Source organism: Polypterus senegalus, chromosome 5 (genome assembly GCF_016835505.1).
Source record: "Polypterus senegalus isolate Bchr_013 chromosome 5, ASM1683550v1, whole genome shotgun sequence".
Classification (NCBI taxonomy): Eukaryota; Metazoa; Chordata; class Cladistia; order Polypteriformes; family Polypteridae; genus Polypterus; species Polypterus senegalus.
Genome location: NC_053158.1, coordinates 197279974 through 197295688, shown reverse-complemented (window position 1 = coordinate 197295688; position 15715 = coordinate 197279974). Strand labels below are relative to the sequence as shown.

Sequence of the window (15715 nt, the reverse complement as noted above, 5' to 3'; positions counted from 1 at the left end):
ACTGAATACAATCTTGGTACCAACAAAGTTGAAGTGAAAAAAACTTCAAAAAACTTCAAATAATTATCTCAAAACACCCACAGTAGATTAACTTTTCAATGTTTATATGTGGAATTCTGAAATAATTACTATTTTATTCATTCGCTTTAAATAGAAAAGAAGATGCTGCTTTAAATGTCAGTAAAATTATAGTAAACACAGAACAAAGGACTTTCATTTTCAAATCCATTCTTTTGTTTCATTTCTATTGTATTACTACAGTAAAACTCACATGACAAGACGTCTAGTAAAAAAACATAAAACAAAAAGGGACAAACAAACAAAGGTATGTTACAGAAATCTCTGGGCAGCCTTTTGGGGACTGCTTTGTAATAAGTGAAAGGTTATTGGAGAACATGTTTTGAAATAATGTCATTTAAGATACATTTTTGATTTCCTTTGCTGCATAAATTATTGTTTAAGCCAATCATGTACACATGTGACAATACTGCTTCAGAATAAAAGTACTTAAAAAATAATTTAAGAAAAACATAAGCAGCATTAGCTAGAAAACTAACCAGTAAATGAGCGCAAATTAAGTCGGTAGATCAAATGTAAGGTAGGCAGGCAGGGAGTTAGGCAGGCAGGCAGGGCCCTATATAATAGACACATAGACAGAAAAAAAGACAGATAGAGAGAAACATAGACAAAGAGATAGATAGACAGTCCCAGTGAGAATATCCTAAAATATTATAATTTCTGTCCATGACTAAGTAAATTCTGAAATAAATACAAATCAAGTTAGTCCTCCTCTCATGTTTAATATAATCTTGCTGCAAATAATATTAAAGTAATATATATATATGTGCTGTAGGAAGTGTGCCCTGGTTTAAAGTATCATTTACAAGAAGGAAGGACTTCCACTTTCATCTTCCTTTCCATGTTCATGTTTCAGATTTCCAAAGTGTGATTCTACTGACTAAGAATTACTGGTATGCACTTGCACTGTTAGGAACTTTAGGTTCTTTTTAGATACCCAACCTAAAACTTCATTGATACCAGAAAAAGAAATAAAATGAAAGTGTAACAGTTTGTCTATGATTTGGGGGTCATACGCTTATATTCTGATCAACTGAAGACATTTGCTTAAGGATTCAATAAATATTACTATTTAAAGGGACGAAACACATGGAAAGGAAGAGATGAACACACTTAAGTTAAAGATAAGCAGGAATTTTTCAGAGTTAGACAGACATCAAGTGGTGGAACTTCACATGCTTTTAGACAGAAATATTAAGGAAGAGACTGCTACAAAACTTTAAATCAAATGCTTGGAAAATATATAGGCTTGCGGTAGGTGGCTAGTCTGTCAAGGAATTTGAAAGGCACTCTTACAAAAACCACCTGATGATGAATCAAAAAGAGTAGAAAAAAATCAATTTAGAAATGCACAGGCTTGAAAAGCAGGCAGAAATGACACTGAAGCAAAGTGGATAAAGTTCAGGCTTAAACAGCCCTAAACATTGTCTTGTGTAAATGCTGAAATTCAAAAGAACTCACATCAGTCTCATCTGCAGTTCAGTCACAGTGCTCACAATATTTAGGAGAGAAAGAAACTGATAGTGTTCTACAACAACATGTATTTATATAGCACATTTTACAAAAGTGCTTTACATAATGAAGAAAAATAAGAAATTAAAATAAGACAACATTAGTTAACATAGAAAAAGAGTAAGGTCTGATGGCCAGGGAGGACAGAAAAAACAAAAAAACTCCAGACGGTTGGAGAAAAAAATAAAATCTGCAGGGATTCCAGGCCATGAGACCACCAGTCCCCTCTGGGCATTCTACCTAACATAAATGAAATACTGTAGTCCTCTTTGTATTTAGGGTTCTCACGGAAGGACTTGATGATGATGGTCATGCAGACTTCTGGCTTTTAATCCATCACTGTTGGACCATCACGGTGGTTTGAGTTGCACCACCACCAAAAAGACACTGGAAAAAGAAACAGGAGAGAGAGTAGTAGTTAGTACAGATTTTAGAGCCACCATGAATAGTTATGATAATGAAGTGGATATACAGAGTATCAGGATTAAATTACAGTGAAGTTATGAGAAGGCCATGTTAAAGAAGTATGTTTTCAGCAGTTTTTTTAAAGTGCTCTACTGTATTAGCCTGGCGAATTCCTATTTGCAGGCTATTCCAGATTTTAGGTGCATAGCAGCAGAAGGCCGCCTCACCACTTCTTTTAAGTTTTGATTTTGGAATTCTAAGCAGACACTCATTTGAGGATCTGTGGTAACGATTTGGAATATAAGGTGTCAGACATTCCAATGGGGCAAGATTATTTAAGGCTTTATACACCATAAGAAGAATTTTAAAGTCAATCCTGAATGACACAGGTAACCAGTGTAGTGACATCAAAACTGGAGAGATGTGCTCGGATTTTCTTTTCCTGGTTAGGATTCTAGCAGCTGAATTCTGCACTCGTTGCAAGTGATTGATGTATTTTTTGGGTAGTCCTGAGAGGAGTGCGTTACAGTAATCTAGTCTACTGAAAACAAACGCATGAACTAATTTCTCAGCATCTTTCAGTGATATAAGACGTCTAACTTTAGCTATGTTTCTTAAGTGTAAAAATGCTGTCCTATAGTGATCTGATGAATATGCGATTTAAAATTCAGATTACAGTCAACAGATACCCCTAAGCTTTTTACCTCTGTCTTGACTTTTAATCCTAAAGCATCAAGTTTATTTCTAATAATCTCATTATCTCCATTACTGCCAATCACTAAAATTTCAGTTTTCTCTTTATTTAGCTTGAGAAAGATACTATTCATCCATTCAGAAATACAAGTGAGACATTGTGTTAGTGAATCAAGAGAATTGGGCGGCTCATCAGGTGCTATTGATAAGCACAGCTGTGTGCCATCAGCATAGCTGTGGTAGCTTATGTTGTGCCCTGATACAATCTGACCTAATGGAAGCATGTAGATTGAGAAGAGCAGCGGGCCCAGGATAGAGCCTTGTGGAACACCATATCGGATATCATGTGTCTTTAAGTTGTGTTACCACAACTAACAAAGAATTTTCTCCCTGCCAGGTAGGATTCAAACCAATTTAAGACACTGCCAGAGAGGCCCACCCATTGACTAAGGCGATTTCTAAGAATCTTGTGATCAATGGTGTCAAATCAGATCTAAGAGGATGAGAACAGATAAACGGCCTCTGTCTGCATTTACCCGCAAATCATTTACTACTTTAACGAGTGCAGTTTCTGTGTTGTGATTTGTTCTAAACCTGACTGAAATTTATCAAGAATAGCATGTTTATTGAGGTGGTCATTTAACTGCATAATGGCTGCCTTCTCTAGAACTTTACTTAAGAAAGGCAGGTTAGAGATGGGTCTGAAATTTTCAAAAGCAGAGGAGTCGAGATTATTTTTCTTAAGTAGGGGTTTAACTACAGCAGTCTTAAGACAGTCTTGGAAGACTCCCGTATCTAATGACAAATTAACTATGTCCAGAATATTATCAATTAGCACGCCTGATACTAATTTGAAAAAACTTGTTGGTATCGGGTCAAGGACGCAGGTGGAGGGTTTTAAAACAAACTATTTTAAAAACTTCCACAAAACACCAACAATAGATGCTATTTCCTATGTTTATTTGAAGATTCCTAAATATATGTGAAACACAAAGAAATATAATAATATATATATACATATATTTTCAGCTCACATGTTCATCTAAAATAACACTTACTTTAATTATTTGCTTGAAACAGAATACAGGGTGCTGCTTTAAATGTCAGTGGAGTCAGTAACATGTTTGTGAGAAGAGAGAATTTTCACTTTCACTTTCATCTTGACATTCATCCTCAAGTTTCGCTTATTTTTTAGCAACTCCAGCTTTCTCTTGAAACTCTTTCAGTTTTTGCTTTAATGTTTATGAGAGATTTAAAGTAAAAATAAATGTATTAATATAGTTTTTTCAGATTTCAACAGTGAAATCCTTGTGACTATGAATTATGAATTGGTATTTTGTAGGAATGAATTAAATGCTAAAAAAAAATAGCAGATACACAACAGGAGTAAAAAGACATTAGGATGTGGGAGGTTGGGATGATGAAGTAATGGAATAGCAGGGTTAAATCAGTGAAAGGCAGACATCAAGAGTTTTAGGACAAACACACACACACATATATATATATATATATATATATATATATATATATATATATATATATATATATATATATATATATAAACTGTACTTCAGCTTTAGTTTAAACAAGAATGTACCCCAACTCGGGAATTTTCTTCTAAAACATTTTCAGTTTTTGCTCTGTTGTTTACCCTGCGGTGGGTGACAATAATTTATCCCCTCCACTACTCTAATATGCTTGACTCCCACCCAGAAACATTTTTGATGTTATTAAACAGGTTGCACGACTGACACGAGGCATTAGTTTATCGTTGTCTAAGTTGTTGCAAATGTCATTTCTGTGTGCCAAGTGATTTGTGTTTATGTGTTTGATAGAAAATTGATTGGGCTGTGGTGAAAGTATTTTTGTAGATGGCTGCAAAAGTCTAGACGCTTCCCCATCATATTTTTGCATGAATAAATTGTACGTAATGCAGTTTTTATAAATATATAATTATTTTGCTTTATAATTTGCTATATACTTTCTTTAAAATCATTTTTAAATGTGGAAAACAAATTTTTTCTTACAAAATGACGGATTTAGATTTTAAAGAACACGAGGCGCCGTTATCTTTTTCAGAGACTTATATGATTTTTTTTTCTTAAAATACTATTATTTTAAATACATTTTTTAAAATTTTCTTTCCCTTCACCATTCCATTTTGGCAAACAGGAGGGGGCGCGAAATCTTCAGTTGTCCCCGGGTGCTGAAAACCCTAGCTACACCTCTGGGTTCTTGCTGTAGCTAAATTATATTGAAACACATTAAACAGCTAAAGTAACAAGAGCACCTTATTTGTAGCAGAAAGATAAGCCATATACTAGGAATCCAATCTTATTTTTTTATAAATCATTAAGTGGCCAAGGCGCCAAACAACCAAATCTTATAGACAATTTATTCATCTGTGTTATGTGGTCTACTATCTATCTATCTATCTATACTCAGCAAAAAAAGAAACGTCCTCTGACTTTCAACTGTTTTTACTTTCAGTAAACTTAATGTGTAAATATTTGTATGAACACTAAAAGAGTCAACACCATAAGACATAAACTAAAAATGTTTCACAATGTGTCCCTGAATGAAGGGAGGCTCAAAATCAAAAGTACCAGTCAGTATGTGGTGTGGCCACCAGCTGCTTGAAGTACTGCAGTGCATCTCCTCCTCATGGACTGGACCAGATTTGTCAGTTCTTGCTGTGAGATGTTACCCCATTCTTCCACCAAGGCACCTGCAAGTTCCTGGACATTTCTGGGGGGAATGGCCCTAGCCCTCACCCTGCGATCCAACAGGTCCCAGACGTGCTCAATGGGATTGAGATCCGGGCTCTTCCACTGCGAGGATGATCAGCTGTCCTTCCTGTCTCCCTGTAGCGTTGTCTTAGGCGTCTCACAGTGCGGACATGGCAATTTATTGCCCTAGCCACATCAGCAGTCCTCATGCCTCCCTGCAGCATGCCTAATGCACGTTCACGCAGATGAGCAGGGACCCTGGGCATCTTTCTTTGGGTGTTTTTCACAGTCGGTAGACAAGTCTCTTTAATGTCCTGCGTTTTCAGAACTGTGACCTTAAATGCCTACTTTCTGTAAGCTGTTAAGGTCTTAACGACCATTCCACAGGTGCATGTTAATTAATTGATTAGGGTTAATTGAACATGCATGGAAAACATTGTTTAAACCCTTTACAATGAAGATCTGTAAAGTTATTTGGATTTTTAAAACATTATTGTTGAAATACACAGTCCTGAAAAAGGGACGTTTCTTTTTTTTGCTGAGTCTATCTATCTATCTATCTATCTATCTATCTATCTATCTATCTATCTATCTATCTATCTATCTATCTATCAAGCTCTTAACATGCCACATTGCCTAGTGAATTTAATAATCAATAAAAATGGTAAAACCCATCTTTAATAATTAAAGTAATGATTATTTTGCGTATAGTTAGCTATTTTTTTTTTCACATATGCAAGATTTATTTTTTACAGTGCATGTCGTGTTCTGTATAATTTTAGCAGGTACTGTATAACTATGATCTGCTGTTCGCAACTGAGAGGAAGTGGCAGATGTTTGCCGACTGACCGACCAACCCACAAGCGTTATCTGGTAACCATCAAGACTGCGATTCAGACCTATGAATATATTATAAATGTTATTCTGCAATACTAATTGAAAGCACGTGTAGCTGTAGTGCTAATACAACTGCAAACTAAATTCTACAACGTACAAGATTTACATTCATATAAATACATAGCATCTGTTAAATATTAAAATGCAATATACTACTCATTATATTCCATTTAATATAAAACCTGACAGTAATAACCATTCTCTATTTTACTTAAAGGCATTGAATGCATTTACTACTATAATAAACATTAAGTTATGTAAAATGTTAACATATTCGTTCAAACGTTCTCCCTAACGTTTGACCCTTTACTTGTGAACGTGTACATATCTTACATTTGGCCAGCAGACCTACAAACGTAAAACTTTCTTTGGCGTCTCCAGCAGTACCAGCTTTCACTTTGGACGTCTCACTTGCGCACGACACTCCCTACCGGCTTTCACGTGACGGCGCTTCAGAGCCTTAAAGCCAATGAGCTCTTTTTGCAACAGATATATAAAGCTACGCGAGGCTGATTGAAACACACTGAGCTGTTTTAAACAGGACCGTTTCAAGAATTAATCAAAGTATTGCTTCCAGGTATCTAACTTTCCGAGTGAAAAATGCTCCACGTTACTCCGTTGAAACTAGGTAAGTCAACATTATAAAATGCATTTTTTAAACCTTGCAACTCGGAATGTTTAATATTGTACATTGAAACAATTTTCAGACATTGCAACACAGATGTTAGAACCACTGTCACGTGGCTTGGGTCCGGACATGGTCTGTATTAATAATAATTCTTTGCATTTATATAGCGCTTTTCACACTACTCAAAGCACTCATCAGTTTCAGGTTAAGGGTCTTTCTCAAGGGCCCAACAGAGAAGAGTCCCTTTATTGGGGGCTTTTACGAGATTCGAACCGGCAACCTTCCGATTGCCAGTACAGATCCTTAGCCTCAGAGCCACCACTTGAAAGCGATCACTCCATAAATGCACAAGCAGGTGCCCGGTTGGGTATCTTCGAAACTGTTCCGATTTGATGAAGAGTACTGTAGAATGGACGTGTCATCTTTAAATGCAACTCCTTTCAGCCAAAACTGCCTGGTTAAACTCGGTCTGAGTAATGGGCTAAGTTTATTTGGAGCAGTCTGAACGTAACCGTGAAATCATAAACTGTAGAGTACACTTTAGCGCAAAGGAGAGGAAATAAATAGAAAAGGTGAGAACAAGAACTTACATTAACATAAGAGCCAAAACGTTCTTTCTAGGTATTTTAATGTAACCGAGATTTGTGTGTGTTTCTGTAAATGCTGCAGGTCGTTGATAAAGAAACGAAGCAGAGAAGAGTGGTATGGAGAGTTCTCGAAGTTTATTGCCAAAAGTCCACACATACCAACTCTGTTACACGCGACTGCAAAAAACCGATAACGCTCCATTTTCCATCACATCTCCAAGGGGACAAACACTCACAGTAAGCAGCCGCATAAGGGAAATCCATTTAAGAAAAAATACACTGCAGGCGACCTTGTTACAATATAATTTTTAGTTTAGAAATGAGCCTCTCAGCTAACATTGATTTTGTTATCTGTAGCTGTCAATAACATTTTAGATAACACACAACAGACACTTCTGGACTGCTCCGGGCTTAACGAAAAGTCTTGAAATGGTTTGGCAGCAGGTAAGAATATTGATAAAGACACAATAACACCCAGGACTAGATTAAAATTTGCAGTAGGTCCCTCGGACGATGGTAGTGTCAGATGCAATATTAGATGCCAGCTTTATTAGACAGCAAGTGGAACTAAAGATTATTGTAGGGAGAACTGAAAGGTAACGGGATACTGAAAAAAAATAACCAGTTAGAGGGATAGTAAAGCAAACAGTAATAGAAATATATTGAATAGAAAATATATCTTCATAACTTTATAACGTGTCTGTCATTGTTTCTGAAACTTCCCCGAAGATACATTATTATTTGTCTAAAATTCCTACTACATTGTTATTATGCTTATACTGCAGACATCAGTGGTCTTGTGCAGTAGTCATTTGATATATATATATATATATATATATATATATATATATATATATATATATATATATATATATATATATATATATATATATATATATATATATATATATATTTTTTTTTTTTTTTTTTCAATACCAGCATCGAATTATCATTATTATAACTGGAATTGCCAAGCACAAAGGTGGTCATTGTTTCACAACAGCGTTCGCTGCCACCAACTTTGTTTATTACTGCTTAGGTCCATCCCACCCCGGTTCTTTTCCTGCCTTGCACTCAATACTGCTTATATAAACTTCAGTCTTCTCACAACCATAAATTGTATGAGGCAGGTCTGAAGATGCATGCATATGCAATAATATTTAGGGCCTCTAAAATTAGCATTATTGGAATGATATCATGCAGTATAACAGAAGAGTATAAAGATGACATTTTTTCATGTCTATATACTCACTGAATCTGAAGCGTGAGGATGACTATTCAAGCTTGACAAATCCTTCATGACTCTAATTTCAAACTATTTAGATTTACCTTCCATAGTAACATGTGGCCCGCTTTAATTCAGTTTCCTTTTCATTTGAGTTTGGTGAAAGCTCCCTGTCATTCGCTAGCAGGACATCTGTGACTGACCGTCCAAGAAGAAATCCGCAGAATAAGTCATTAGTTGTTGATAAGGGTTTAGTGTTCGCTGTCACTTGTAAAAAGAAACGTTTACTGATAGATGAAATAACCAATGAAATCTACAGATTCAGACACCTGTAGTGAGGAGCTACTGAACTTGCGCATGCACACGAATGTTACGGTTGCGGTTTTAATACATTTACCGGCAACTGCACGCTCGCATATGTTTATGAAGAAAAAAAAAAGGAAATTAGAAAAACTGGTTTTATTTACGTTTTTATTTTTTCGTTTTCGTTTTGTTCTAGTTAGTTAGACATGTTTTCTTTCTTATTTTAAATTGAACGAACAAAACTAATATTTTCTCATTCACAACGTGTTTTATTTTAGTTTTCTTTAACGATAATAGCACTGCGTGTAATACTGTCATTCCAAATATCATGTTCTCCGTACTTTTTGTGGGCTGACTGTGCTGTTCTTCTAATTTTTTCGAATTTTATTCAATTGCTTGTCAACACCCTTCACCCTAAAAAGCAATTCAAGGGACCTCTAACCACCACTTAATCAAATGCATTACATTAGGCTAAAAATTCAAGTTCAATGATTTTATTAAACATTTTAATTTGAAAACATGATTTAGTGTGTTGACGTGAAAGAATTTTATTAGTACATACTTTAGCTTAGACTTGTGAGTAATCTAAACTTAAATTCCATTTTTCATTTATTGAAAAGCAAAATTCAAGTTCGTCTAACCTAATATAATGTTATGGCTACTTAATTTCTCTGTTTCATGAGTGGGGACGAAACTCCTCCCTCTTCTGAGCTTGAATGTAGCTTTAGTTTTCATTTCTTTCTGAGCCTCTTTCTTGTTGGCCAAGTTTATATATGCTTGCATATACTGTAGTAGTATCCTCAGGTTGGATAAATACAGGATATCTCAGGATAATAAGAAGATAATATAAAAAATAACACCGCTGCTAACGGAGCTCTCTGCTTCAGACGTCCATCTCTCGCAATGGACGAGACCAAATCCCAGCTGTTCTTCTAACAACAAGGACTTTTGCCCCAGGGATACATCTCAGATATGTTGCAGTGAGATGGCAGGGAATTAAGGAACCTCCATGATAAGGACAACACCACGATCCGCTGGCACAGGAGTGGCGAAGCTTAATGAGGCTGCTAATGGTGAAGTCTTCCTGAGAACGCAAAGGTGAACGCGACTTGGTCGTCTACTCGTGTTGCTGAATCTCACAGATTCCTTCATTGTCATCATGAGTAGGAGTGACGGAAAAGCGGAAACTCGACCCTTTGGGTCTGAGAGGCATGGCATGCAGTTAAAGCTGTAGAGTGGAATTTGGCTACAGATGAAGTTTCTTGTCTATTCAGCAGGTGACATTTCTTTTCAGTGAGACAATCTATGACTCAAATTGGAATCGGTTTTATATTAAATGGTTCTATATTATTTATATTTTCTAGGACCTGTAATTTTCCTCAGATGTGGTTATTGTTCAAAAAAGTTCAGTCCAATGAAAATTCTTTCAATCAAGTGATAAAAGGGGTGGCGCGGTGGTAGCGCTGCTGCCTCGCAGTTAGGGGACCTGGGTTCGCTTCCCGGGTCCTCCCTGCGTGGAGTTTGCATGTTCTCCCCGTGTCTGTGTGGGTTTCCTCCGGTTTCCTCCCACAATCCAAAGACATGCAGGTTAGGTGGATTGGCGATTCTAAATTGGCCCGTTTGTGTGTGTCCTGCAGTGGGTTGGCACCCTGCCCAGGATTGGTTCCTGCCTTGTGCCCTGGGATTGGCTCCGGCAGACCCCCGTGACCCTGTATTCGGATTCAGCAGGTTAGAAAATGGATGGATGGAAGTGATAAAAGATACATAATATTGTTTGAAATTAACAAAAAAGCCCCAGTATGAACTTTGAACTTTATTTCCAGGCAACATATTTGATGCAAATATTTATAACAATAAACTGTATTAATTTATAAATTCCCACATGTTGTTTTCTTTTTTTTTTTGCAGGAAAAAAACAATAGCTGTCTTTGAGCAAGCTGATGATCACAAACAAAAATTTGTGGCAGAAATAACTGATTTATTTAAAAATGGCATTTGCAAAATTCTACAGCTTGCAAGAGATCTTCAGGCAATCGACAGCAACCACATGGAAAATGATTCATGGAAAATTCGAAAATCCATTTTAGATGCTGAGAAAACTCTGTCTCAGTCTGAAATGTCTGCCAAGGGCCATCTGGAAAAATTGGATGAAAAATGTGAAAACCTTATTTGTGAAAAGAAACAGCTTGAAACAGAAGAAAAAGAGAAAAGGGAGAAGTTGCTTATAATGCAAAAGAATCTGCAACATTTGGAGGAGATGCTGAAAAGTACTAAAAAGAGCCTCAGACAGGCAAACAGTAATCTGTCTTCTGCCCAGAAAAATGTCTGCCAGGCGTACAGCAAGAGAACAGCAGACTGTCAGAGATGTTGGTATTGGAATTATGTTTATACCGATTGTTGGTCTCATAGCAGGTGAGTGAAGGAATTTTTGTCTCCACTTCCAGATTCTGTTCTAACAACAATACTGGATAAGCAGGAAAGTTAACTAAATAAATGCATCAATCAATCAATCAATCAATCAATAACATGCAAGTTGAGTAAAAATTAAGTAAAAAATAAAATAAATACAATTATAAAGACATAATAAATAAAGTGAAAATATAATCCTGAAAGTTAATTCAAATCTACTAATAACAATATCTTTCTTAACAAATATATAAATCAAAAGTAGTGAAAAACACTTTTACAGTAGTCTAAAAATGAAGTACTAACCTCATCATTTTAACTATCCGTGTTCACTTTTTGTTTTGCCCTTGTTTTCATTTTTTTCATTTCAGTGTTCAAAATTATTTAAATGTGTAAGTTTCTCCATACTGTTTTGTGAGTGTATCATAAGCTATTATTCATAGCAGGTTTTTTTTTTGTTTTGTTAAAACCTTAAGTAAAATAAGTAAAATAATGCCACTTTCATATGTATTAATGCATTCCATTGCATTCTCTCATCTTGTATAATTATAGACTGATTGATTTAATGTTGCATGTTACTTTTATTTTGTTATATATGTTGCCGTGTAGGTCCATTACATTTTTGTTATTTTTTTTTCAGTTTTACTTTTTTCTTTTTCACTAAGTTACTAATTTAATCAACTTTAACAGTGACTGTGAATTTTCCTTTAATTTAAATTCTGTTTTTGTACTCTGTTGTACTGTCTTACCCTCAATGAATCCCATTGTGAATTTAGCTTTACCTTAAAATATTTAAGTTAAGTTTTTGGTTAATATATTTTTTTGCCTTTAAACAATTATTTATTCATTGCAGTGCATTTGCTTGTTCATCTTCATTGTTTATTGGCTTTTGCAATTGTTTTCTCACTGCACTTTTTTATATACTATTAAATAAGATGTTGTTATGAATACATTTTAATTTTATCTTTCAGGATTAATAACATTTATCTAATCTGATCTATACTGTACCAGCTATTGTATGTTGTTGGAGACAGGTAACAGGTAACAGGTATGCTCAGCAGTGGTCCTGTGCCTTTCTGCGGTTTGTCTCAACCTGTGTTGGCTGGCTCTTCCTCTCTAAGGCAGGCAGTGTGACTTATGGGTAAGACTTTGGACTTCAAGCCCTGAGATTGAAGGTTCAGATCGCACTTCTGGCACCGTGTGAACTCATACAAGTCACTTTAGCTGAATGTGCTCTAATTGTAAAATCAAAAGAGATGTAACCAACCATCTCCAAAAGTTCCCAAACCATGAACTGTACATACAGCATTAAGTTTTCTCTATTCTCTAATGGAAAAATTTTGGGTGCCAACTGGGTAATCCTGTATACTGTTCAACAGTAAAAACAAAAGAAAAAAATGCCCTATAGGTGCTGTGCTGAAAATGAAACAAAAAGGAATTCAGTTTATTAACCACAAGTCAGGGTCAGTCTGCTCAGGAGCTCCATCTGGTGGTTGTTCTTGCCAAAATGACACCTCCTTCCAGGAAGCTGAGGCTTTTATGCAGAGTGAACCTGGAAGGAACAGACTCGATTTCCTTCACTGGGTGGTTTCTCTGCACTGTGGAGAAAGAAGCAGATTAAAAAGAAGCAAATATGAATAATAATGAATAAATAACCAAAAAAGAAAAAATCAAGCAATACTGGCTTACATACTGTATCATATAATTGCAAGTGTAAGAGCCATTTGCTAGTTATTTAAGTTATATTAAATGTTTGCCTATACTGTATATTAGTGCATAGTCTATGGGAGGTTCTTACAACCCCAAAAGTTGAATTGAATTGGTATATTCTAACTATTTCCAGCCTCTATGACTATAGATTAGCCTCAGTTAGTGACCTGCCTTGCTGTGTGTAAGTCACGGGGGGCACACAGTTTTAAACCGTGCCTTAACATGTCCTATAGCATGAAAGTTACCATGCTGTATTGATCAAGTAGTGCCATACATTTAGAGCATCCTGAAGGCAAAATAAAGCATCTTTAAGTATAGAAACAACTGACGTTTGACAAGAAATGCTAAGTTTAGAGAAGAGATATTTTTTTCCAATTGTGTGTAACAACCTTTTTTCTTTATTCTTGTGTGGACTGTTTGCTTTGAATTTTCACTAGATGAGGAGGTTAGGAGCAGGCGCTGATAGCGCAATGCAGCACCCACCACATGACAAATCAACCCAGATTAGGTCCCGAGTGCAGCCATGCAATGAGTGACACCTCAGCACCACACTAGTTCAGATGGAATGGAACCGGTGTGTGGTTTTTTATGGTGGCTGCTGTGCCAATTTTGTCACCAACGTCATACTTAGGATCGAACAATTAAGGGCTTTGCTCAAAGGCCCAATGAAGTAGAGTCACAGTGTGTTTACGGGATTCAAACTGGCAACCCTCTGATTTCCAGTGCAGATCCCTAGCCTCAGAGCCACCATTCTGCCCATACATTTTGACTAAATCTTTTAAAATGAAGTTTTGGAATAAGAAAATAAGACAATACTTCAAACAAATCTGCAGTGGTTCCAAGGCCGAAGGGCTGCCCAGTCCCCAGTGGGGTAACTTCAACCATTAATGCACTTAAGTCGTTTCTCGTTGTTTCCAAGCTTCATCCCAGAGGATTCAATGCAGTGGGTCTCATGGGCAGCAGGACTTTAATCAGGTGGCGATGGTGCAAAACACCACCACAGCAAAAACAGAAAACAAAGCCAAGAAAAGTAGAAATTAATAATACTTGTAAATCCTTGAAGAATATGATAATTCTGTACATGTATGGTCGTTTGGGAGTACAACTAAAATGTAGCTTCAAAAAAGCCAAACTAAAAAAGTGCAGCTTTAGGAGTGTTTTATTTTTTTATTGTTCCATTGTAGTAACCTGTCATATCTCTATTGATAAAAAATTCCAGATTTTTGGTGTAAAACTGTACAAGGCCACCTCTGTTAGGTTAAACTCTTGCAATAATAAGCAGACCCTTATTTAAGATTATGATTTGGAATTTAGGGAGAAAGGCATTCCAGACTATAGGAGGGATGAAAATTATTTAAAGCTGTATATATCATTAGTAGTATTTTAAAGTCAGTTCTAAAAGGACACTGGTAACCAATGTAATGATGCGTAAAATGGGGAGATGTCCTCAAATTTTGTTTTTATGGTTAAGTTTATTGCTGTTGCATTCTTAACTAATTTCAACTGATTGATGTTTTTCTTGGGTAGTCCTGTTAGGAGTGCATTCCAGTAATGTAGTCTACTTAAAATAAAGCACATGTTAATTTCTCAGCATCTTGCAATGTTATTGCAGGTCTAATGTTTGCAATGTTCTTTAAATGGAAAAATGCAGCCCAGGTAATCCGGTTAATGTGCCGTTTAAAGTTTAATTCAGAGTCCATGATCACATCCAAATGTTTTACTTCCACTTTGATTTTTAATGTTAAAGATTCAAGTTGATTTTTATGACCTTCATTATATACATTTTTGTCACTGAGATTTTTGTTTTTCCCTTATTTAGCATTAGGAAATTACTACTGATCCATTCGTAAAAACAATAGGACATTGGATGAGCGAGTCCATCAGGGTCATCAGTTATTATAGATGAACTAGACATTAAACCCGTTACAATAACGGGAGCTAGAACAGTAGTGCATTAAGATTAGTAGGAACACTCCGTAATATCAAGCGAATGCAGAGATAGCGAGCGACGTCATCCATTCCACAGTTGCTAAATTACAAACGCAGCACCCTGAGGCACTTGTGCTAATCTCTGGCGTCGCGGCCCGTATCGGCTGCCAAGAATTGACGAATCACGACTACCAAAACTCGGAGAGGGCGGGCCAACCTCTTGTCAGTTAATGTATTCTGCAAAAGCTTGTTCGAGGCGGCACACAGACGCTTCGCGATTTGCGTTGCTTTTTGAACTGTCTAAAAATGTTACTCACTAGTGTCGGTTTGTGCAGATATATTTACGTTCACCTACACATGTTTTGAATGATTTTTTTAAACATTCTTGGTTAAGTTTATTACATTTACTAAATATTTGTGCAACACGTGTAAAGACAGATATAATAATGTATAAATACAGTATAATAAACATTGAATTGTATAATCATAGTTTAATTTTACAGAGTGAGCTTTAAAAATAATAATATGAAGTGCTCATTAATTATAAAAATACAAATCATAGAGAAAATCAACTGTGTACATATTTCCTACAAAAGACCCTTGGGAAGTCTTT

General features: G+C 36.0%; 1 protein-coding gene across 1 annotated transcript in view; it reads left to right on the top strand.

Annotated features, from left to right (window-relative positions):
* The first annotated feature begins 6817 nt into the window (after window positions 1-6817).
* si:dkey-85k15.6 overlaps window positions 6818-15715 on the top strand; it is a 16610-nt gene continuing 7712 nt past the window's right edge. The window contains exons 1-2 of the mRNA XM_039753923.1: window positions 6818-6942; window positions 10966-11469. Coding sequence (XP_039609857.1) covers window positions 11105-11469 — 365 coding nt within the window. The 5' untranslated portion in view covers window positions 6818-6942; window positions 10966-11104. The remainder of the gene's footprint in view (window positions 6943-10965; window positions 11470-15715) is intronic.